This window comes from Poecilia mexicana, unplaced genomic scaffold, assembly GCF_051168715.1.
Source record: "Poecilia mexicana isolate PSO_F unplaced genomic scaffold, ASM5116871v1 scaffold_13, whole genome shotgun sequence".
Lineage (NCBI taxonomy): Eukaryota > Metazoa > Chordata > Actinopteri > Cyprinodontiformes > Poeciliidae > Poecilia > Poecilia mexicana.
In genome coordinates, this window is record NW_028263382.1 from 26,683,195 (window position 1) to 26,709,173 (window position 25,979).

Here is a 25,979-nt window from a genome sequence, read left to right on the forward strand (position 1 = left end):
TATTGTTTTTAACAGCACTATCACGGCTTCCTGCTGTCTTTTAAAGTTGTTTTTCTCTTTTTCTTAGTCCACCCAGGTTTTGGTTTGTGTTTTTTTCCCTTCCAGTATGTGAGGGGTTACTAACTATTTCCATTCTGTTTGTGTTTGTATGTCCAGCATAAAAACATCCCATTTCGCTGTTAGTTTTAAATGTCTAAGACCTGATCCTGCTTGGAGTGTTACTTTGGGTTTACATTGGATGCAATTATTCTGCAGTGGATCGAGTGCATAGATTTGCAGTGAACGACTGTAGTGTCCTCTTGAAGTCTGTGTTTGAATTCGACTCGACTGTAACTCGGATTGGCAGCGAACGGAGAGAACCCAGGCGTGCACAGGGAGAACATTCAATTCAAGCTCCGTGCAGAAAGAAACATAAAGTTAAGCTGTGAAATATGAGCCTCCGAAAACATTCACTCCAAAACATTAGTAACACTTCCTGTTGGACGAAACACCGGCAAACTTTAAAGATTACTTTAGATCTAAAACTGCCAGGAATATGAATGATTTTGGACTTAACCGTGTAGCATAGTTAGCTTAGAACAATCTCAACATGGCAATAAGTTATGTTTATAAATAAATTATGCCTCAACAGCAGAAACGGACATGAAAAGATTTTTAAAGTGTTTCTGTTCATCCCTTTAGCAATCTCCAAACATAGCAAACATTAAATCTGAGGAGAAGTAATCATGTAAACTGAACCCTCCTTGACATTTTTAATGAAGGATGGTTTGTCTGCTCTACAGCAGTTATTTGTTCAGGCTTGACTCACAGAGCGTCATTTGTGAATTGGTCAAGCGACAAGCAGACTACACATAAAATTCACCCACAGCCGCACTTCAGACACAAACACTCACAGGGAAAATGTTCAACACAGGGAAGCAGTGGAGGTCTGAAAGGAAAGGACGTGAGGGAGACGGTTAGACGGAGAGCAGGAAACCAATCTAATGGAATATCACACATGAGATATTGATGAGAACGCTGCAAAGTCTGGGAGATATCCTGCAGCCTGCTTTTGTATGGACGTTTGTTAGAGGAAGCTGGCAGTGACAACCAGACAGAAAGCCAGCCAAGGGCAAGACGTTAATGAAAGTCGAGTGCTCCCATAACACAGGATGTTTTCTGACTCACATTCAGATTTAAACTGGAGATTTAACATTGAAGCAAACACTTTCCTGAGCCTTTGGCTCATAACTTCGCTTCACAATTTCACAAGTCCTATGAATATATGTGTCTGTCCTTTCAGATCTGGTAAAGTTTATCTTTCAGGGCCCACCTTGAAGGGTTTTGTTTGTATATGTAGTTGCCGTTTAAAGTCCAAGCCGAAATCCAGCTGAGAGTCTGTGGCAAGACCTGAAATCTGCTCTTTGGAGACGCTCTCCGTCCAATATGAGCCATTTTGCAACAAATAATGGGGTGGAAATGTCAGTTTCTAAGAGAGATGCTGCAGAAGACGTTTAGCTGTGATGTAACCTGACTCTGCAAGTACTGATTTGCCAAACGTATTTGCTCACTCATCCAAATTATTGAAATCAGGTGTTGCAATCACTTGCATGGCCCTAGGTGTATAAAATGAAGCACCTAGACATGCAGACTCCTTTTACAAATATTTGTGGAAGTATGAGTCGCTCTCAGGAGCTCAGTGAATTTCAGGGTGCAGCTGTGACAGGATGTGCAACAAATCCAGTCATGAAATTTCACATTTCAATTCCACAGTCAACTGTCAGCTGTATAAGAAAACTGAAGTGTTTGGGAACGAAAGCTACTCAGCTATGAAGCGGTAGGCCATGTGCACTGACAGAGTGGGGTCAGAGTGGGGTCAGCGGATGCTAAAGCACGGAGAGGTCACCAACTTTTTGCAGATCTGGTCACGTGGGTGTAGCTATGACTCTCATAAGGTCAGCAGGGGATAAGCCGCCATGAAGTACCGCTCCTGGGGGACTGGGAACACAAGGCGTCACTAACCCTGGTGGGTCCGGCGAGAGTCCTTGGTCATGAAACTGGGGTGTCAGTGGGCAGCAGAGGAGCAGTAGTTACATGGTCGTAGCTCCTCGTGGTCCTGCCGGCTAAATCAACCAGCACAAGGAAGGGTCGAGCTTGACCAGCTGGCCCCGGTAGATCGGTCACAGACACGATGAAACTCCTCTCCGATATCTCCGGCCACGATCACCCTTCTGGCTTTTCAAAACGGATGCCAGTGCAGCTAAAGATGGAGGTTGTTACTGCGCGAGAGAAGCTGTCTCTGCGGCATGTTTGAGGCCGGACATGTCTGGCATCGGCAAACCCAACCTCCCCAGAGGGCGCTGTGAAATTCCTGATAGATTTTTATACTCATGCTATAAAATGTAGCTTCACTGCTGCTTCTCACCTGCTAGACGGAATAAAATGCTAAACATAAACTTTTTATGTGCCAGACTAGAATGTTTTGAATAGAAGTGACCGATTGATGAATGCTTGTGTTGTCCAAGTCTTTCATTATTTTGATGAGAGAAACATTGAAAGTAAAAAAACAAGGGTCCTGTCAACCCATTACTGCTGGATATAAGTCTCTGCACAGATGAACAGGTTTAGACTGATGGATGGAACAACAGCGTTGATATGAAGTGTTTATTATTTAGCATTTATTACAAAATGAAAAGCACCAACAGTACATTTAGTTTTGTTAACATGCAACACAAAAACAAATGTTAACCCGTTAATAATGATAAAAGTAGACAAACACTGAGCTTCTCAGCTTTGGCTGCTTGTTCACATTGATGCAGCAGAAAGAAATTAAATAGTGAAACACATTTAAGGCACTACCATCTCTTCCCCTGACGGTCACATTTGTTTGAGATGCTTCCAAAGTAACAATAAAATTACTTGGTGCAAACTGACGTGAGTCAGTTTTTCTTCGGATGACTGAAATAATAAGACAGCCCTGGGCCAGAATCACCACCCTTGACATAATTTATTAAAAATATCTTTAGCTTTACTGAGTAAGTTAAAATAAATCTTTTAAATATTTAAACATTCAATTGTCCAATCAGTGCATCAGCCCCCCCACCCCCCTTGTAAAATAGCATATATTTACTATGGAAAACCATATTTCACCATATAAACACATTAGCTGGCAGCTTATAAAAACAAGATTTTAATGTTCCCTCAGAATGCCTACTCTGTTTAAGCTAGCTTCTTTGTCTCCAAACCGTAATGCTGTTTTGGATCGACCCTCACTTGTTCTACTGTAGCCTTTGTCAGACTATGGTAATTAATCTAAAGAGGCACTCTGCGGTGAGTCTGTTAAAGTAAACTTACTTTCTGACATGGCAATATGAGCTTAAAGTAAAAGTCAGAGCTATAAGGTGTTGGATAAATGCGTAGGACTGGACCAGCCAGTGGTGACCTACTGAGAACATTTGGACAGAATGAAATGCAGCGACTGCAGGACGGACTCGTGGTTGAAATCGGCGAAGACGTCGGCGCGGTTGAAGAAGTAGGTCTTCCCGGCAGTCAGTTTGAAGAACTTGCACTGATCTGGTGTTTCCAGGACGAAGACATCTGATTCCACTGTGGCCTCCTTCCCCGTGATTTTCAGCACGTTGCTGAACACGGTGCTGCTCCGAGACACGCTCTCCACAACCCCGATGAACACTACACACAGAGACACACACACACACGCACGGAAAACTTACAAACCTGAACTTAAGAACACACTTAGGGCCCACATTGTTAAGTACAGCTGCCAGCAAGCACAATTAGGCAGTCAGCCAATCACATAGCAGCAACTCAGTACATTATGTATTTAGCTGTGGTGAAGTTTAAAGTGAAGAATGAATACATTTAAGTGATTTTGAGCGTGATGTCATTGCTGGTGTCAAACAGGCTAATCTGCAACCAAGACATCCAGAAGGTCATTTGGTGTAGAAGACTGGCTACGTAATGGTGAGGGGGGAATAACCTTATTACACCATGTTTAAGACATGGTGTAATGGTCCAGCTACAATGACTTCATTGTACCCATTGAGGACAATGGCACAGTGGACCCAGTGTCCTCAAAGAAAACAGTGGGTTCATTCTACTCCAATGACCTTGGGATGTTGTGAAACCCCAAAGATCTAATCTCAAAGGAGTTTCTAATGATTCTGTGAAATGATCACCTCACCATGTTTCCAGCAACATGTTGAATCAATGCCCTTAATGATCAGGGCAGTAAAGACACATTTTAGCGTTGCCTTTTGCCTTACCTTCATTGCAAAGTTGTGTTTTGTTCAGATTGTTCACCAGTTGAAGTTTGGACTCTGCAAAAAAAAAAAAAAAAAAAAAAAAAAAGATTTTATCTCTAAATTTACTCCAAAATGAACTGTCTTTCTCAGGCTCCGTGTTCTCAGCAGAGCGCAGTACCTTTCGGGTTGGGTCTCGTATGAGTGGTCTGATGGTGTACTGGACTGAGCTTCCCCGCGCAGCATGACCACAGAGCGGAGTCGTAGTAGTGGTGACCGCAGCACCGAAATCCATCCTTTGCTGGGTAGAACAAGGACTGTTCTTCACTGGTGCAGCAAACTTCCTGGTTCTGGGCAACATTTAAGAGGTTTTCTCAGAGGAGGCGAATAACACGCTTGTGTTTTCCAGATTTATGACTCTGATCGAGTAAATGAACCGTACCGTTGCGTTCAGCAGCTCGGATCCACAGCACTCCAGGTCGTTTTCTTCCCCAGTCGTCAAGTTGTGCAGAGTTCCTTTGCAGCACTTCTTTAGTGGGTCCAAAATGTTGTAGGCATGAATGCCGCAGCAGCGAATGTACTTTCCTCGATCGTATCTATTTTGTGAAACAGAGAAAAAAAAAACTAAGAAAAGTGAGAAAAGGATAAAATGCTAAACGAACATCACTGCAGAAATATGAGCAGGTTGAACCGTTCCCATCACCGCTGGGATCAAGGAAAGGTGTTTCAGGAAACAGAACTAAATGAACCAAAGACTATTTCACCTCAAAATCCACTGGATTCATCAAAAGTACATTAATCAAGCTGTTAGGCAATTATCTCTCTCTGTTTGTCCATCTTAGAAGATGAGATGCTCGAGGCAGCAGGTAAACATTTTGTTCTCGAAACGAATGTGTCAGAAGGTGGAAAAAAGCAACAAGAATTTGATTGATTTTAACAGAGACCTGGGTCTGAGTGTCCACGAAACTGCAGCTCTGGTGGGTTGTTCCCGGTCTGCACAGGTCATTATTTACCAGAAACGATTCAGCGGAGGAACCGCAGTGAACCGCAAAAAGGTCAAGACTGACTGATGCACGTGGGAAGTGAAGGAGGTCCAGTTTGGTCGGATCGGGTAGAACTACTGTATCTCAATCTGCTGAAGATCTTAATGCTAATTCAGATTTTTATTTTTATTTTTTAAAAAAAAGGTTTAACAATAATAGTGCCTGCTGCCTTATGAGCATTCAGGTCAGGTTTGATAAGAGTTGTTGCATTTCATCTGCTATTGTTGACATTAAAGTTGTTGTTTTTTTTCTTTATGGACACAACTAGCACACCAGATAAAACCAGTCTGCTCTGTGCTGGAGATCATTTGTTGAGGAAAAAACTTATGCAAATGTATTACTATTCTGAAGAATGAGGATGTGAAAACTGGGTCTATGCACCTATTTATTATTATTATTATTATTATTATTATTATTATTATTATTATTATTCTAATCTAAACAGAAAAACAATTGATGTTGTAATTGAAAAAAGATAAAATAAATAGCATCTACATAAAAAAAAAATGTTGCATTCGCATTCATTTGCTGTGAGAAGTCCAGTGAAGTTGGTTTTAATTAGTACAGACAGTGAAAAAAGGAAGGAGGTGGGATTTACTCACAGGCACCAGACTCTCCGTGTCTGTCTGTCTCTCTCTCTCTTTCTCTCTCTGTGTGTGTCTGTGTGTCTCAGCTCTTCATTAAGTTATTTCAAAGTCTCCACTTAATGCAAATGTTTTTATTGAAGAAAACAGATTGCCTCAGTTATGTTGCCTCTGGTCCATTTTCCTCGCATGAAGGCGATGCAGGATGTTGATGCAGGTCATTAGGGTTATACACATTTCCTTCTCTTTACTGCCATCTACTCCTCATATGGAGGCATAAATATTTTCCAGTTGTCTGACTCATGGATCGGGTATGTCTAGCTGTCCTGGCATCATTAATCGACAGTGTCAAAACACCAAACTCCCACGCAGACAGATTTTAACATGGAAAGAATTTTAGGGATCATTTCAGGCTTGGAGAAAGTATTTTTGGCACAATAGTTAGTTGTGTTTAAACACGACAAGAAAAGGGGGGGGGAAAGGAAAAAAGAAGAAAAGAGATAGAGACCAGAAGCTGAAATGTCTGCCTCTTCTCAGACATTGAGGAATTTTTTCACCACTCCCGTCTGGAATAGTTTTTCATATTTTCTCTGGAAGTCTAAAAAGCGACATTAACTTGTTCATGCACATCCAGATTCCTTGTTTGCAGAAAAAAAAAGACATCCGCACAAAGACTAACTCTATAACTTCAATACAGCATCACTTGATTATTCACCTTTGTCCTTTGCAGCAAACAGTTTTGTTGGGCTGGTAGAGTTCCTCCCCACAGCAGTGACCTCCAGGTGAGTTGTGCCGCTTGTGAGCACACACTGTCTCTGCAAAGGGTTTGTAAGGCACTCCGCTCTCCGAACACTCCTCTCCATCCTCTCTGTTGTGGTACAGGCGGTTTCCACAGCAGAGGACTCCTCTCTGCGCTAAACCATATGGTGAGTCTCCACAACACTGAAAGAGTCAAAGGAAAAACTGTAAGAAAAGCTGTAAGTCTTTCACATTGTAGCCTTCTTCTTTATCAAATTTAAAGTTATTAAAAGACAAGAAACAAAAAATAAAAGACACAAATTGGGGGAACAAAAACAAAACAAAAAATCAGGTCAAATGTCTGTCTAATGTTTCACACTAAAAAATTATAATGGTAATAAAAAACGCACCTTCAGCATATGAACCTCAACCCTCTTTGTCTTACCAGAGCGTTTTTACATTATCCTTTTGCGGACCCGGTTAGCCTCGAAAAAGCGTGTGAGTTTATCCCTCGGAAGGAAAGCACCCAATTTGAAATGGGAGGAGCGAAGAGCTGCAAACCTCTACAACCAGTATCTCATAGATTCTGTCTTAAAGCTGGGCTAGCTGCATTGAACTATTCTGACTTATTATTTGTCCACATAAATACTGGATGTGCAAAAGGCCTGAAATCAGTCGCAGGCGCTTTATGTTTAATTTAGCAGTAACAGGTGTTTGGTTGTCTCACAGGAGGCTCAGCAAAACAAAATTATTCGATAAGCAAACAAAACAGTGACATAAGGACATTACCTGATCCATCCATGGCTGCAGCTTTGTCAAACAGCCATCACAGCAGATGTGTGTTTTTGGGTCGTAAACAGTAGTTGGAGGTTTTGCACCTAAACAAAAGGAGTGGGAGAATACATAAAGCTAATATTTAGCTATTTTCCAGGCACATAGTGCCATTTTATAGCACGATCAAGTATCTATGTTGCCTTCAGTTATAACAAAATGCTACATATATATGTGAAACTTAACTTAAAATAAATTTGCAGTTTGACGCCTTGAAATTAGGCCTCTGTCTCTTTAAGAAGCTCCTGCTCTTTCTCCAACACCCTCTTCAGGAAGTCATCAACACAACATTTCTCTGTTAAGCTGCACACAACGTTTCTAGGAGCATTAGATATGATATATAGTTCGTATAATAAGCTCCACAGATGTGCAGTTCCACCTGGGGCTAGTCTGAAGGAGCGGAGTGGGGCTGTGAGCCCGAAACCCGGCTGGAAAGTGCAGCTGCAAGGAGGAGCTACGTGGTGGCAGCAAGCGTTTAGGCACCCCTGGGTGGTTGCCATGGGAGGTTAAAGTATTTCTCAAACATGCATGAAAGAATCAAAGCAACAACCCAGGTATGTTTTTGATGATGGGATATTGTTATAACACAATGTAAAGCTGAAAAAAGTGGATTTTTTTATAAAGCAGTGCCTTTAAAGTTCTGATAGAAGCTTGTGAAAAGGATGGAGATGAGCTTTGAGGATTTGGAGGGTTATCAGAAGCTTAAACTCAATATTATACAAACAATATCATTTGTAGTTTACCCAAAGGCAGGGAGAGACTGGACCATTCAACGAGCCGTTTGTAGTGAGAGGGTGCTTTGTCTCTACACTGCCAGACATTTTCAAAAGAAAGTCTCCAAAGTCATTCTCAGACACTTTATGTTTATGTCTGACTGGAGAAGAATCGGGCCACAGGTTAGCTTACAAATTAAAATCGTTTCAGTCTGGAGTCGGTCATTGTCTGGAGACTTTTAAAAGTAAGAACAAGTGGGAGCGATTTCAGACAGGAAAATGTCCCATTTGAATTGATGTAAAAGCTGATCCAAACACTGTCTGCAGTCCAAACCAAAAGTTGGACGACTTCCTTTTTCCATATTTGTGTCCAGCTTCCGAGGTTTCTGCTCTGTTTAAATTATTTATATTTACGAGATACAACATATTTATTTATCTTCTTTGGCTTTGGCAACCTCTACACGTACATTTATATATATACTGATATCACAAGCAAACATGTTTGAAAAAACTTAAAATATATCAATGTTTTGCTGCAGCTGTGAAATCTTAAAAAAGGGACACATCTTAGAACTGTATATAAACAAAGTTAAGGGAGACTGGCTGACATTGCAGATCATTACTAAGAGATAGATGTGGGGGGGAAATGAAGAAACACTTTCTTTGTTTTAGAATCTTTAAATCAAAGGTTTGTTCGGTTGCTAAGCCAGTCGACAACAAACAACCTTGGCTTTCCTCGTTGGTGTTCGAGATAAATGTTTATCACGATCTTGATGCCGTTCTAACAGAGGATGCCTTGTAGTCCTTCTCTGCTCATGTAAAGTCTGATAAGATGCCAACAGCTGCCTGCGTGGTGCCCTGGTGTAAAGACACACCGGTCATCTTACCTAAGGGGCACTGCACGTTTATGCCTCCGTGTTTCCTCTGGCAGCAGCTTTCGGTCTTTGGATCGTAAGACTCTGACCCACAACAATGTGGCCTGTGGACAGACAAAGACTAGCAGCATTAAAAAAAGTATCATCTACACATTATCCTTAAGAAGTATTCTACTTATGCAGCTACATTTTTTGTGTGTGTGTGTGTGTGCGTGCGTGCGTGCGTGCGTGCGTGCGTGCGTGCGTGTGTGTGTGTGTGTGTGCGTGTGTGCGTGTGTGTGTACTTCAGGAGTCAAGCTACAATATTTTGTTGCCAAATTCACGGCTGTGTCTTTGTGTAATGAGAATGAAGAATGTCTAAGTCTATTAAATTACAATTATTTTTAAAATATTTGAGTTCAAACTAAAGTTTTGTCACTCAACATGTGCTAACGAAGCAAAATGAAGCATTAAATACCTCTGGTGCTCATGAACAAGCCTGGCAGGGGAATTCAATCCTGCAAGGCAAACATCAGCCAAATAAATACGCAAGAATGAGGAAGTACAAGCCATTGAGATAATAATATGGTTCCTAACATATCAATATATTAAAATCCATTAACACCAAGATATAGATATTATTAAAAGAAACATGGCTAACATGATAATGAAGGGATTTCTTATCCTGGATCAAGCGAACGTTTAATTTAATCTCCCTTTAAGTTCTACATTCCTTCTTGTTTTACATTTAAAACAATTAATTTCTCAAAAGATGTTGTTCTAAATATAATAATCTGAGTTTTGGTTTTATGACCTGCACTTTGGTTCCAGCCACTTGCAGCTCCAGACTTCAGAGAAACGTGATGAAACCACAAACCTCACAGTATTTTAGTGGGAATTTACAAATAAATAAATGAAAATGTGTGCCATCCATTTGCATAGAGCCACTCCGAGTTCACATTCATTAAATACCCAGATAGCACATGATGTTAAATCAACATTGAAAAATAGTTAGAATCGTTGATTTTTGGTTGAAGTCGACAAAGGACGGTGGATCAACCATCAAACAATCATCCAATCAAACCGTTGAAACTGTGACATTGAATCAACGTTGTTTTGTGGTTGAAATCTGATCACTGAAATGCCGAAGTCTGATTAATGGTTGATTTTTGGTTGAAGACGACAAATGACGGTGGATCAACCATCAAACAACCATCCACCTCTAGCCAAGTAACCAGTGTTGAAACTGTGTCATTGAATCAATGTTGTTTTGTGGTTGAAATCTAATGACTGAAATGCTGATGTCTGATCAACATCTGATCAATATTGAATCAATGTCAGCTGTATTGCCGCACCCCTTCCCCTCCTCTCCTCCTCATCAGCGCTCTGGGTCAGAGTATTTTATTACTGAGTGGGGGTTATCACATTTAAATTAACCACTGCAGAGGATAGTCGGTGGTGATTCCTTTCTGTACATTTTCTTACTTGTTCATAACAATTCTCACTGACTGTTTGTGTGTGATATATTGACACAAAAACATCTACAACTTACTACAAGAAGTGGAGGGGTCCACCCCCACCGTTTACATGAGTGGGATGTCCCAAACACACAGCTGCTTTGCTGTTGGCTTGTTGGAAAATATGTTAATTCAATGTTGAATTATCATCACAAAGGTTGCATTTTTGGTTGAGGTCAACAACTGATGGTGGATCAACTATAAAACAACCATTCAATTCTAGCCAATTAACTAATGTTGAAACTGTGTCATTGAATCAATGTTGTTTTGTGGTTGACATCAAATAAATGAAATGCCAACTTCGAATCCAGTGTGTTTCAGCACTGGTCCTCCAGGCCCTACAAGTTTTAGGCATTTCCCTAATTCAACACGCATGATATTAATTGAAGTCTGATTAACGGGGTTTTGCTGAACTGAAAAAACGCAGGTCAGTTTGATTGACGTCAAGGTTTGGGGAAGAACTACCCAGATAGCACACAATGTTAATTCAATGTTGAATTATGATCACAAAGGCTGCATGTATGGTTCAGGTCAACGACAGAAGCTGGATCAACCATCAAACAACCATTCAATTCTAGCCAATTAACATTCATTGATTGAAATGCCACATCGAATCCAGTGTTTTTCAGCACTGGCACCAGGCACACTGCCCTGCAAGTTTTAGCCATTTCCCTAATTCAGCACACATGATTTTAATTAACATTTGATTAACAAGGTTTTGCTGAACTGAAAGCATGCAGGTCAGTTTGCCTTGAGGATAAGGTTTGGGGAAAAAGTAGTAATCAAAGTGTTCAGGTGTTTTTTGCACCCCTCACCACCGCCTGCCATTCAAACGCCCAACCCCCTTCCCTCCACCCGCCAAAAACACACACACACCTCTTTCCCTCCACCTGGGCCCATCTACCCCTCAATTGGGTGAAACAACTTTAATTTTAAGTGAGGGTTTTTAATTTTTAACATTTTATTTTTTAAAAGATTGTTTTGGCTAGTGGCCTTTATTTGATAGTTAATTGACAGGAAGGTGGGTAATGAGAGAAAGGGGGTAATGCAGCAAGGGTTGCCAAGGTCAGGAATTGAACCTGTGACAGCTGTGTTGAGGACTCAGTCCTTGATTGTGGTTTGTGCTTAACCCCTGCGCCACCACAGCACAACCCCTTTTAGGTGAGGGTTAATCACGTTTTAACTTAAGCACAATGTGTTGACAACACTGAGTTGTGATTCCGTTCTGTACCCAGATTCACTAGCGGAACAAGTCAGCGTTGGGCCGGGGGGCGGGGCTAATTACCGGACCCCTAACGAATCACCAGGCCCCTGACGTTTATCGCCTGTGCTACCAGAAACTGTTGAGCGAGGGGCGGGGAGGTTGGTCTGCGTTTTTTGGTTGATCTTTACCCAGGAAACACATCGGCTAAACCGTGAGTGAAACGGTCACTGGGACTGACTAGTATATATTCCATTGAGGGAAAGTAACTTTAACATTAAATAGACCTTTCTCAACAGGCGGTAGACTTTCTCAGTCTATAATCAGATATTTAAGCCCCCCCCCCATAGCTCTGCACCTGCCCAGATTGCACATGATGGCAATTCAACATTGAATTAACATCTTTTGCCAACAAGCCAACAGCGAAGTGGCTGTGTGTTTGGGACATCCCACTCATGTAAATGGTGGGGGTGGACCGCTCCACTCCTTACTCCTTGTAGTAAGTTGTAGATGTTTTTGTGTCAATATATCACACACAAATGGTCAGTAGGACTTTTTTATGAAAAAGAAAGAAAATGTACAGAAATGAATCTTCACCCACTATCCTTTACAGAGGTTAATTTAGAATGTAATACCCCCCACTCACTAATAAAATGCTCTGACCCAGAGCTCTGATGAGGAGGAGAGGAGGGGAAGGGGTGTGGCAAAAGAGCTGACATTGATTCAACATTGATCAGTCGTTGATCAGACATCAGCATTTCATTCATTAGATTTCAACCACAAAACAACATTGACTCAATGACACAGTTTCAACATTGGTTACTTGGCTGGAGGTGGATGGTTGTTTGATGGTTGATCAACCGTCAGTTGTTGACCTCAACCAAAAATCAACCATTCTAACTATAATTCAATGTTGATTTACCATTGTGTGCAATCTGGGCAGTTTGTTGCATCCCTCATAACCTCCTCATCTCCCCCTACTCCCTCCCAAACCTCCCCCACCCAGCCGCTCCTCCCAACCTTCTCCTCTTTACCCCCTCTCATTCCTTCTTCCCTCCCCCTCCTTGAGCTCTGGGTCAGAACATTTTATTACTAGGTGGGGGTTAGTCATGTTTCAAATTAAGCACTACATGTTGAGAACAGTGGGTTGTGATTCCTTCCTGTAGATTTTCTTACTTGTCTGTAAATATTATTACTGACTGTGCATAATGTGTTGACACAAAAACATCTACAAGTCTGTACTAGGAGTTGTACAGTCCACCTCCCCAATTTTACACTTGTGATTTGTCCCAACCAAAAAGCCACTTTGCTGCTGGCTTGTTTGCTACCGGCTTCTGAATTGAATTCTCCTCTGAGCACTTTTATGGTAAGTTTTTCAATATTACTTTGATCTTAAATGTGTTTATTGAAAAATAAGGGCATTGTTTTGTGCCCATAGTAATCCTGGTTATTTTGGGGGAAAACGGATATTTTTAATAGTTGAGGTCATGTCTCCTTTTGTATTATTTTCATCCTACCCACCACTCCAGGCCTAAGTATGAAATCCTGCAAGATTTTGTGGGATTTGAGTTTTTAAAATAGGGCGGGGCCTATTGTTTGGTCTGGGAGAACATGTGGTGGACAAGGAAGTGTAAGGCTGGCTGGTCCAGGTGGGCTTTAAATTGTTGTGATAGTAATCTCTTATTTTTAACTTTTTATTATGATATGCTTAGGGTCGTGCTTAAATGAGCCTCTGTACCAGAACAGCTGAGTTGGATGATTACATGACCGTCTGCAGCCATCAAGAAGTGCAGAAGGTTGTTAATCATCCACAGATTCAATCCAGGTGAGGCAGAAGGGAAACACTTAACATGTAAGGCAGGTGAAACACTGAACTAAACCTGCTAATGACTGATTCAGTCTGTTGATCCTTGGATTGGTAACTGGTTAAATTGAACTGGACTATTGTTACTTGTGTGGGATCTTTATTAGCATATAGACACTTTTTAAGGAATTTAATCAACTTATTTGGAAATATTTGTAGTTGATGGAAGATTGAACCAGCTATTTGATGGAAGTTTATTCTGTATAAATTATAATTTTTCCAACTACACTATAAATCACCTTTTGTTCGATTTATTTGTCTCTGGTGTGTTAAATAAACCCGATCCTCCCTGAGTTTTATTGTTAGGTTTTCTGATAAACAGCCCTTTATTTTAAATATTGATTTAATATCAATATCATAAATCCTACACTATACTGCAGCTTGATGGGTAAATGCAGTTGTATATGTAAACATTAAGATAAATATTAATGAAAGATTAAGATATTAATTTAACAGTGAGTGTACATGGGGAACTATATGGTTTGTATTTGTTCTCAGACCTGTAACCAGTACAGTGTTTAATCTTTCATTGTGTTTCAGAACTTTTCAAATGTTTATCATCTTTCTAACTGGCACCTTCCTCACTTTTATTTTTTTCAGCTGTTGCTCTGCAGTTTGACCGAAAGCTGACTCTTGAGGACTGCAGCAAAATTGTCAAGAAGTGGCTTAATTATGCGCCAGAATGAGAGGAAGACATCACAAGGAATCAAAGTGACGCCAACCAGAGTCAAACTGGGGATACCACAACTTGTACTGTTTCCCTACTTCATACAGTACAAAGCTTAACTTCATGGACTCTGTTCTTCTGTGGACAACATACTGTTGTTTTGACAGTCAAAAAGGAATCAAATATGTTTAAAGATCTGTCCCTCTTTTCTTAAATAAAATGTTAAATCAAACCCATGTTGTCATTTTTAAACTTTTGTACACAGTTTACCCATCATCTGCCAATAATAGTGTTTAACACCAGTGAAGAAACTTTTAGTGGCATGTTATGATGTAGACCTATCAGACGTAAAATGTACATAAATCCTTAGCTTTCATTCAATATAAAAACAACCCAAATCTGCATGTACATCCACAGTCAAATGAGTGTTGAATCAACATTGATTCAATGTAGAATCAACACAAATCTGCATGCAGATCCACGTTCAGCTGATGGTTGAATGAACGTTGATTCCTAACTGATTCAATGTAGAATCAACACAGATATGCATGCAGATCCATAGTCAAATGAGTGTTGAATCAACATTGATTCAATGTAGAATCAACACAAATCTGCATGCAGATCCACGTTCAGATGATGGTTGAATCACCATTGATTCCTAACTTATTCAATGTAGAATCAACACAAATATGCATGCAGATCCACAGTCAAATGAGTGTTGAATCAACATTGATTCAATGTAGAATCAACACAAATATGCATGCAGATCCACAGTCAAATGAGTGTTGAATCAACATTGATTCAATGTAGAATCAACCGAAATCCGGATGCAGATCCACGTTCAGATGATGGTTGACTCAACATTGATATAATGTAGAATCAACATTGATTCATAACTGATTCAATGTACTATCAACACAAATATGCATACGAGTTGACATACAGATGATGGTTGAATCAACATTGATATAATGTCAGTTATGGTTGAAACCCTAACGTTGATTCAACATACAAGTCACCGACCACTTTCAATGTTGTTTCAATGTCAGCGTTCAACGTTGATTCAATGTTTCTGGCTGACATTGATTCAATGTTGTTTCAATCATTCTGTGCTATCTGGGTACTGAATGTTGCAGGTTGCTCACTAAAGTTATCCGACAAATCTCTGAGGCCTTCACAGATCAGCTGGATTTATAATAATGTCCGCAGACAATATTCACTGATTAGGTGACGCCTGAATATGACGGGTTCCACTGGACTTAATCTGGTTGCAGTGGAGGGAGTTGAAAACATGAACGCACCAAACAGGTCCAGTTTTTTATCTAGTGGCCTAAAAGCCACAGAAGCTGTTAAAGAGACAAGCTAACCTGTCCTGGTGGTGCTGTTGTTACCACAGCAGCCTGACACTTTGGGTTGAATTTGACCCCTGCAGCAGCACTCAGTCTTGATGTTGTACTGATTCTCATAACAGCACCGATGGTCCGGAGAAATTCGGCCCAAGATCTTCCTGTTTTCACCGCAACACAGCTGAGTTTTGCTGCTGAAGGCCGCTGCAGAAATAAATAATTATAGGTCAGGAGATCTGGTCACGTGATTCCAACAAATATTTTCTGCAAACAGGAGACACTTCATGCTTCGAGATCAGCTGGCCCAAACAGGGCTCCGAATCGGAAAAATTCAAATTCAAGCAGTGTTTGTGATTGTTTAGATGTCTTTTATTTCCATTTCCTTACAACTGTTGCTGGTTCTCTCCCAATACACATGAAGGAAAACTTCTTTTTTCTAAATATACATCAAGTGCTACGTCATGGAAACACTGTGAAAGTTGCAATGCCTCATTTGTGAACAACTATTATAGTTTCTTTGGCCCTCTGACAACAATTCTGGTTGCTGTCTGTATTTTAGTGGAAATCAGCCGAACTTATTATAAATTGCTGATACAACCTAAATCAGATGTGAGTCTCAAGTTTGTAGCCTTACATAAACCTATCACTTATAGCTCCTCACACATTTTTAGACATATCATGATCAGCGCTTCACAGTTTAATAGGTTTTAACTTTACTCTATTCAGATAGTCCTACTGAATAGAGTGAATTCAACTTCTAACCCCGTCAAAGTCTGAATGTTTGAAAGAGATAAAATGGACTTTCATCTCTATAGAAACTTTCTGATTCTTTGACTTATCACAAGGCTCATTAATCCCTCCTTGTGTGCTGTTTGCACAGGACAGTCAATATAGGAGATTAAATCCCTTATTGTGGTCTCCTCTGTTGCTCTTTTTTGATTTTTTGAAATAGTCAAAGGTTGAGACGTAAAACGGCTGCTTTGGATGTCAGTCAAGCAACAATAAAATCGGGATCAGCGCAGGGTTTTTTTTGTGCCCATCTTTTGTGCGTTGCTATTATCGACGGAGTGAAATATTTACACGATAAAATACGCGGGTTTTCAGAAATAAGAGACACTAATGATGAAGTCAAACTTGACTAAAATAGAAAGACACGGCATTGGGACAATGCCGTGAGAATTTTGTGCATGTCGCTGGTGCTTGTTTCTGACAAGATACGACGAAGTAAAGGTCAGGTAGAGGTCACAACCCCATCGGTGGTAAGTTTCTTTCTTTATCCTTTAACACACAACTTTGGCAGCATAAACCAGCACAAACTCTCGCACAAATGTTTAACTCCATTCAATGTGTACCTACCTTTGCCACAGCACTCCGCCATGGGAAAAGGTTTAGTTTGGACAGTAAAGTCACAACACATTTCGTTGAGCGGGTTGTAAGCTTGGAGTCCGCAGCATTTTGACACCTTCTCACTCATTTTGTCTGTGAAAACGGCAAAAGAAACAAAAAGCAAGACTAGTCAGCATAATGTAATAGAAGGAAAAGCTTTGCAGCTGTGATGTGTTGTTGAAGGAACACGTCACAGCTGCAAAGAGTTACCGGAAAGTTCAATAGTTTAATAGTGCAAGAAGCAAACACAGCAGAGCAGCTGAAATCTTTGTAGGATCCCCCCCCTTCCAGTATGAACCACATCTGGAGGTTCATGCAGAGTTTCCCCATCACAACATGAACCTGGAGGATTATTTTGAGGTTTGCGACTAGTTTCCTGTAAAGTGCAGAATTACATCATCTGCCCTGTGCAAAGAGAAGAGACTTTGTGTGAACTCTCTGGGCGAACCGGAAGAACCGACTGTGTCATTTTTATATGTCCATAAAAATATCAGGTTGGTAAATACTTGCACGCTCTTGTCAGAGACTTGGCAGAAGTGCGCTGCCAACTGAATGAGTTAAAAGAGTTCACTGCAGCAGTACACCAATATCTTCCACTTGCTTCAGTTTGAGGAAAAAGCAACCAGTTGAAATCAGTGCAAATCAGCGACTTATAATTTGCTTACAGTGAGTGAACATTATACCAACACATTCTGAGGAGTTGTGGTGTGGATTTGTATTCAGCCTGTGTACAGATTTAACTCTACACAACAGGTTGTCTTTCAGAATTAAACCCCTTTGATCCCCCATCCACTTTGACCACCTGCACAAATTCCTGGGAAAGAAACGTTTCCCCACAGCAAGATGGTGCCACTGCAAGAAAAGGCAAACTTTTTGGAATATGACCCTTTCAGAGGATCAGGTGTTCATAGACTGACATGAAGCCAAATCTTTTAAGGGTAAAATATCGGAACATTCAACCCGGCTGGTGGAAAGTTGTTACCTGTTTTTTTCTCCTCTCCTTTATCTCTGCAACAAGTGTCTGTTTCTGGGTTGTAAGGCTTCCCAGCGCAGCAATGCATCCCAGGGTTCTCAGATTTGGCTCCTTCGCAGGTTTTTCTGCAAAGCAATGGTTGTGGTCACGGGTTTCGGTTAATTATGAATGTACTCTACCATGAAAGGAAACAATTAAAACCAAAAAGATCAAAAGGAAAGGCTCTCTTTGAGCCTTTAAAAAGTTTTTATCTTCTGCTTTACTGCCCTCTGATGGACGTAAGTGAAAACACCCATCAGTGTGAGTCTTCCTGAACACTAGCTAGAAGGAAACAGCAGCTTTTTGGTTCTGCCATTATTACTACTCAGCAATAACAGTAGTAATATGTTATTGCATACATATTAAGCAATAACAGTGAATAACAGTGAAGGTCTCTATGAAACACTGTTTGCATCCATTCACGATTTCCTTTTTTTTTCTGCACGTTTTCACACTTAGGTGTTTCAGAACGTAAAACCAACTTAAATATAAGTCAAAGGCAATGCAAGTAAACACAAAATACAGTTTTTAAGTTAAGTTGGTTATTATTGAGGGTGTTAAATCATAGATGTGGTTTATCACACCTGAGTTCATTGTCTCTGATTGCCTAAAAAAAAAAAAATCAGTCAAGGCGGCTTCAGCCGATCCAGAACGCCGCTGCTCGAAGAAAGAGAAACCAGGAAGAAAGAGCCTTTACGATGACTCAGAGAATAGACTTTAGAGTGCTGTTGTTGGTTTATAAATCGCTGAATGGTTTATCACCACAATACATTAAAGATCTGCTGTTGTTGTATCAACCTTCCAGGCCTCTCAGGTCCTCTGGTTCTGGTTCTGCTCTGCATCCCCAGAACCAGAACCATTATAAATACACCTGCTCTGCGCTCTGCTCTGTGCGTCAGGGTCGAGCATCATGAAGACCAAGGAACACACCAGGCAGGTCCGAGATACTGCTGTGGAGAAGTTTAAAGCCGGATTTGGATACAAAAACAGATTTCCCAAGATCATGTTGAAATGGAAGGAGTATCAGACGGACCAATGCAAATCTACCAAGACTCTTCCGTCCCTCCAAACTTTCACCTGGAACAAGGAGAAGACTGATCAGAGATGCAGCCAAGAGGCCCATGATCACTCTGGATGAACTGCAGAGATCTACAGCTGAGGTGGGAGAGTCTGTCCAAAGAAAGACAATCAGTCGTACACTGCACAAATCTGGCCTTTATGGAAGAGCGACAAGAAGAAAGCCATTTCTCAAAGATATCGGTAAAAGTCTCATTTATAGTTTCCCACAAGCCACCTGGGAGACGCACCAAACACGTGGAAGAAGGAGCTCTGGTCAGATGAAACCAAAATCAAACTGTTTTGGCCACAATGCAAGACGATGCGTTTGGCGTAAAAGCAACACAGCTCATCACCCTGAACCACCATCCCCGCTGTCAAACATGGTGGTGGCAGCATCATGGTTTGGGCCTGCTTTTCTTCAGCAGGGACAGGGAAGATGGACGAAGCCGAATACAGGACCATTCTGGAAGAAAACCTGCTGGAGTCTGCAAAAGACCTGAGACTGGGACGGAGATTTATCTTCCAACAAGACAATGATCTCAAACATAAAGCAAAAACCTACAATGGAACGGTTCACAAATAAACGCATCCAGGTGTTAGAACGGCCGCGTCAAAGTCCAGACCTGAATCCAAACAAGAATCTGTGGGAAGAGTTGAAAACTGCTGTTCACAAATGCTCTCCATCCAACCACACTGGACGTTTTGCAAGGAAGAATGGGCAAGAATTTCAGTCTCTCGATGTGCAAAACTGATAGAGACAAACCCCAAGCGACTTGCAGCTGTAATCACAGCAAAAGGTGGAGCTACAAAGTTTTAAGGCAAGGGGGCCGAATAATATTGTACGCCCCACTTTTCAGTTTTTTATTTGTTAAAAAAAGTTTAAAATATCCAACAAATTTGGTTCCACCTCACGATTGTGTCCCACTTGTTGTTGATTCTTCACAAAATAATAAACATTTTAGATCTTCATGTTTGAAAGCCTGAAAAGTGGCAAAAGGGTGAAAAGTTCAAGGTGGCTGAATACTTTCACAAGGTACTATATATATGGCTCTGTAATGGGTCTACAATTGGAGACTCTGGAAAATGTGGTGGAGAGGAGAACGTTGAAGAAGCTGTTGTCTATTATGGCCAACAAGCTGCACCCTCTCCATCACACAGTTGACAGACAGCGGAGCACTTTCTCACACAGACTGCTTCAGCTCCGTTGTCGCAGGGACAGATACAGGAAATCTTTTCTGCAACAAACTTTAAGTTACCTTTGTACATATCTGCCCATTAATCGATACTGTACAGATTGTTTACAAAGCACTATTGTACAGACTGTACAGATTATTAATTTTCACTGTTCATACTGTACAGAATCTTACATCTTACATTTTATATTTTATGCATTTATCTTATTTTTATTTTTCATATTGTAATTTGATCTGTGTGTGTGTGTATGCTGCAACTGCACAGTAATTTCCCGGTTGGGATGAATAAAGTACTTCTATCTATCCAAAAGTTTGGACACACCTACTCATTCAGTGAGTTTCCTTTATTTTCATGACTATTGACATTGTAGATTCACACTGAAGGCATCAAAACTATGAATTAACACGTGGAAATATGTACTAAACAAAAAAGTGTAAAACAACTGAAAATACGCCTTATATTCTAGTTTCTTCAAAGTAGCAACCTTTTGCTGTGATTACTGCTTTGCATACTCTCTGCATTCTCTTGATGAGTTTCAAGAGGTCGTCACCTGAAATGGTTTTCACTTCACAGCTGTGCCCTGTCAGGTTAAGTGGGATTTCTTGCCTTATAAATGGGGTTGGGACCACCAGTTGTGTTGTGCAGAAGTCATGTGGACACACAGCTGATAGTCCTGCTGAATAGAGTGTTAGAATTTGTATTATGGCAAGAAAAAAGCAGCTAAGTAAAGAAAAACTAGTGGCCATCATTACTTTAAGAAATGAAGGTCAGTCAGTCCGAAAAATTGGGAAAACTTTGAAAGTGTCCCCAAGTGCAGTCGCAAAAACCATCAAGCGCTACAAAGAAACTGGCTCACATGAGGACCGCCCCAGGAAAGGAAGACCAAGAGTCACCTCTGCTGCGGAGGATAAGTTCATCCGAGTCACCAGCCTCAGAAATCGCAGGTTAACACCAGCTCAGATTGGAGACCAGATCAATGCCACGCAGAGTTCTAGCAGCAGACGCATCTCCATCTCTGCAACAATTGTTAAGAGGAGACTGTGTGAATCAGGCCTTCATGGTAGAATAGCTGCTAGGAAACCACTGCTAAGGACAGGCAACAAGCAGAAGAGACTTGTTTGGGCTAAAGAACACAAGGAATGGACATTAGACCAGTGGAAATATGTGCTTTGGTCTGATGAGTCCAAATGTGTGATCTTTGGTTCCAACCACCGTGTCTTTGTACAGAAAAGGTGAACGGATGGACTCTACATGCCTGGTTCCCACCATGAAGCATGGAGGAGGAGGTGTGATGGTGTGGGGGTGCTTTGCTGCTGACACTATTGGTAATTTATTCAAAATTGAAGGCATACTGAACCAGCATGGCTACCACAGCATCTTGCAGCGGCATGCTATTCCATCCTTTTTGCATTTAGTTGGACCATCATTTATTTTTCAACAGGACAATGACCCCAAACACACCTCCATGCTGTGTAAAGGCTATTTGACCAAGAAGGAGAGTGATGGGGTGCTGCGCCAGATGACCTGGCCTCCACAGTCACCGGACCTAAACCCAATCGAGATGGTTTGGGGTGAGCTGGACTACAGAGTGAAGGCAAACGGGCCAACAAGTGCTAAGCATCTCTGGGAACTCCTTCAGGTCTGTTGGAAGACCATTTCAGGTGACGACCTCTTGAAGCTCATCAAGAGAATGCAGAGTGTGTGCGAAGCAGTAATCAAAGCAAAAGGTGGCTACTTTGAAGAACATAGAATATAACACGTATTTGCAGTTGTTTCACATATTTTTGTTTAGTATATAATTCCATGTGTGTTAATTCATAGTTTTGATGCCTCCAGTGTGAATCTACAATCTTCATAGTCATGAAAATGAAGAAAACTCTTTGAATGAAAAGGTGTGTCATATATATATATATATATATATATATATATATATATATATATATATATATATATATATATATATATATATATATATATATATATATATATATATATGCCCTGCAGGAAGCTCAGTTACAGACTGGGTAGATAGTCAGATAGAGTCTTGTGATTATGATGCAACAGTTAACATGCTTGTGCAAGCATCTAGCTTCCTTCCTGCAATGAAAGCCTGTCTAAGTAACCACCCCCATGCTGTCTTAAATAAAGACACCATTCACATTGTCTAGTCATTAGATGCCAATTATACAATTATGCAACAAGCCTGGCTAAACACACACCCACACATAGACACAGAGAGTTAAAGCCATAACCTGTTCTTTGTAACTGGTGGCTTGCCTGCAACAAAAAAAAAAAAAGAGTCGAAGCATTTTGTTTATCATGCTTAAACACTTAACTGTCATCTCCAAAACACTTGCATGTTGTTTAATGGGTCCATGAAAACACTGGCGGATAAAAGAACTAAGCAATGGCGCTAGACTTGGCGTTTGTTTTTGACTTGGCGTGTTTTTAAAATTCTCATTCCATTTATTTGCTCATAATGACTTATTGTGACTTCTTTCGAGTGTACTTCTAGGTTTATGGATAAGTGCGTGCACTTCCTAATGCAGAAGGACACAAAATAAATAAATAAATAAATAAATAAATGCCCAAGGCATTAGCATATAAACAGCCTCTTAGGTCCCCAAACCTATAGACAAGAGCACATAGATTAAAAACAAAAACAAAAAAAGAAAAAGTGATGACTACTTCTCTGTGGTTGCGGAACCCCATATCTGTGTCCACGCTGGTCATTATTATAAGTCTGGTTGCTGTGTGATTGAAACCTGACTCAGGCCGGAAAGCGAAAGCAAATCACAGCAAAAAAAAAAAAAAAAAAAAGGATCCTTCCTCATATTGGCAAAAATTCACTCACAAACAAAGGAGGAGGCAGCTCACCTGTTACTCTGGTCCTTTTGCAAGACTTCGTTGGCGTCACTGCCTCCTGAGACAAAGCCTGTCAACGATCATAAAACAAGGTTGAACTTGCAGTTCTACTAAATGACGTACGCCCACTACAACAAATTAAATGACATGAAGTCAGCATGAAGTGTTCAAATGCTGATTATAGAAACCACAAACACACACACACACACACACACACACACACACACACACACACACACACACACACACACACACACACACCCACACACACAACTTTATCAGGTGCAGTATAGAGCGCTTACGGCGCTGCGCCCTTAAACTGCATTAATTTGTACTGCAAGCTGCGCGCGTTGATAGTTTTGCGCTCTGCTGTGTAGCGCGCACGTGGAGTTGCGCACACGCGGCACGCGCTCCAGAGGTTACCGCAAACGCTCGCTGGGCTACAGCAACGAGGGAGAGTTAAGAGCAAGGCTGCAAGAACTAACCGCTGGGGCTACGCATTACTTTAAGTGGAACCTGAAACTTGGATAAACAAGCAAAAAAAAAAAAAAAAAAAAAAAAAAGTGAAACCTCAAGGGAGAGAAAACGCTCCGGAGGCGCCAGTTCAACAACAAACAAGTTATTCCCCGGGGCGATCAGCGAGAGACAAACTGATGTTTAAACCACCACAGTTGCCTGAATCATCAGTTTTTCCTTCAACCTTTCTTTTTCCATCTCCCTCTCTCTCTGTTGGAACAACAGGTTTTGACCCGTTGTTGATCATTAGCGTGAGAAAATTACATCATCATAACGGATATTGCACCGCAGCTTGGGAGAATCCCTTGCCGACGCCGCCTACGCCGCCCCCTTTTTGCACTGGTTTCTTTCAACCTTGCATCTCGCTTTTTATGGAGGGGTAAAACAAACAACCCATTAGTTCCATATCGGAGTGTTTCAGATAAGTAACAAGATGTATGATCTTGATCATGCATACATCATCATATGATGTATGACGACGTAAGATATGCGCGCAAAACACACAAAGATAAAATAATAAAATAAAATAAAAAATAAAAAATATTTCAGGATGAACCTAAATATTGCTCAAGGGATTTCCATAGTAAACCTCCGCTTTCCTCCATCAGTTTAAGGATGCTGCTAATGTGAATCAGACGCAGCAAAACTTCTATTTTTTATTTATTTATTTATTTATTAAATTTTTTTAAGCAACGAAACGGTCTAAAAACTCGCCTTGATACTCACAAGATCTTTTCCTCACATTTATTTATTCATTAATTCGTTAATTTATTTATTTACTCATTCATTCATTCATTCATTCATTCATTCATTCATTCATTCATTCATTCATGTCTTTATTCTCGAAGTTAATCCAAGCACGAAAACGGCAATTCGCAAAATCCGGCACGCAGTTACGCAGAGGGAGAGCGCGGACAATCTTTCCAGGACAGACTTCAAGAACAAGACAGAGAGTCTGAGGCTTCCACCATCCACACACCCCGGCTCGATGTCGAGACCCAAACGCGCTCTATGACTTCCCTAATACAGGAGAAAGCAGCCTCGGGTGGTGATGATGACAATGATGATGCTGCTGGGGGAAACTAATCCTGAAGGCAAGACAGGTTGTCTCGGTGTTTTTGGCTGAGAGGAAGATGAAAACGCTCGTTTTATTACTTCTTATCTTGTAAATGTGTAAAAGAACAAGTGTGTGTTTTAACATCCAAACTGAAAAGGGGGAAATGACACGTGTAAAAACAAAAAGACAAAAAAAACAAAAAAAATAAAAAATAAACAAACAAACAACAAAACAAACAAACAAAAAAGGAACGCTAAAACCTCGAAACACAGTGAAACACAATGAAATCTAATGAAAGGATGTAGGGCGAGGAGGAGGTGGGGGAATCAGAGATGAAGCGCACTGCGTCTGCTTACTAAAAACTAAGAAATTCAAATGATAAAGAACAAAAGAGACAGGTACTTACTGCAAAAACTCATGAAGATGACGATATAGATCAGGCAAGCTGAAAGAAAAGACAGTTCTTGTTATCAATCTTTTTCCCTCATTCAAATAAAATTGTCTACACAGATGCGTCAAGTTTTACCCATTTTGGAAGCATGGAGCGTGTGCATCTTTATGCGCATCTAACAGTTTGGGATTCAGGCTGAACCGACAGGAGGGTTAAATATGATATTCTAATGAGTCCCACCTCTCACGTGATATCACCTAAAAATATGGCATTTAAAAGCAAGCTGTGCGCTTTCACTTGTCCATGCGTGCGTAAAAAATATGCCTCCAGTCAGCATCTCCAAAGGCGTATCACTTTTTTTAACGCCGCACTCTTACGGAATGTCATAGGGTTGTTGCATCCTCAGAGGTGTGTGTGTGTGTGTGGGGGGGGGGTTAATGAACATTTTTTGACAATATTTATTAATTATTCATTTCACAAAATTTAGTGAAATCAGCTTTGAGACGTCGAGCCATTTTTTTTTTTTTGGTAACGTCTTATCCCACCACTCTGTCACCAAAGGAGGATTTTGAGATAAGGCACTTTAAGCAATCAACATTTTAGCCTTCTTTGACGTTCTTGCACTTTCAAGATGGTCACTGGCGTGTGACAAAACTGGCGTCTTACAATATGCCTGCGTAATCAAACACTTTGTTCTGTTCGTTGTTTTTATTTTTGCTTTTTTGAGCCACGTCTAGCTGTAGTGATCACACAACCTTCCAATTCCAGTTTACGCACTTTCTTAAAATCAGATTATCTTCATCATGACCGACCGATAGGAACCTGGGGGACGCAGCTCGACGTCGGGATAGAACAAAGCAAATGTTGATAATCCGCAGAAGAGCTCGTGTCTCTTAAAAATCC

At 40.7% G+C, this 25,979-nt stretch overlaps 1 protein-coding gene and 1 long non-coding RNA gene across 2 annotated transcripts; one reads left to right on the top strand and one right to left on the bottom strand.

Moving 5' to 3' along the window:
- Nucleotides 1–2,629: 2,629 nt before the first annotated feature.
- On the bottom strand, nt 2,630–25,443 carry LOC106934255 (uncharacterized). Its single transcript, XM_015014037.2, has 14 exons — nt 25,212–25,443; nt 25,092–25,130; nt 23,125–23,182; nt 17,965–18,080; nt 16,953–17,075; nt 15,618–15,800; nt 9,480–9,519; nt 9,035–9,126; nt 7,393–7,481; nt 6,581–6,807; nt 4,681–4,834; nt 4,420–4,588; nt 4,263–4,316; nt 2,630–3,669 (listed from the first exon to the last, which is right to left on the bottom strand). The coding sequence occupies exons 1-14, from the start codon at nt 25,249–25,251 to the stop codon at nt 3,422–3,424; spliced, it is 1,632 nt and encodes a 543-aa protein (XP_014869523.2). The 5' UTR covers nt 25,252–25,443; the 3' UTR covers nt 2,630–3,421.
- Nucleotides 12,886–14,482, top strand: LOC148155849 (uncharacterized). Its single transcript, XR_015765111.1, has 3 exons — nt 12,886–13,085; nt 13,432–13,544; nt 14,184–14,482. It is a non-coding gene; the product is annotated as an uncharacterized LOC148155849 (long non-coding RNA).
- Nucleotides 25,444–25,979: the final 536 nt, after the last annotated feature.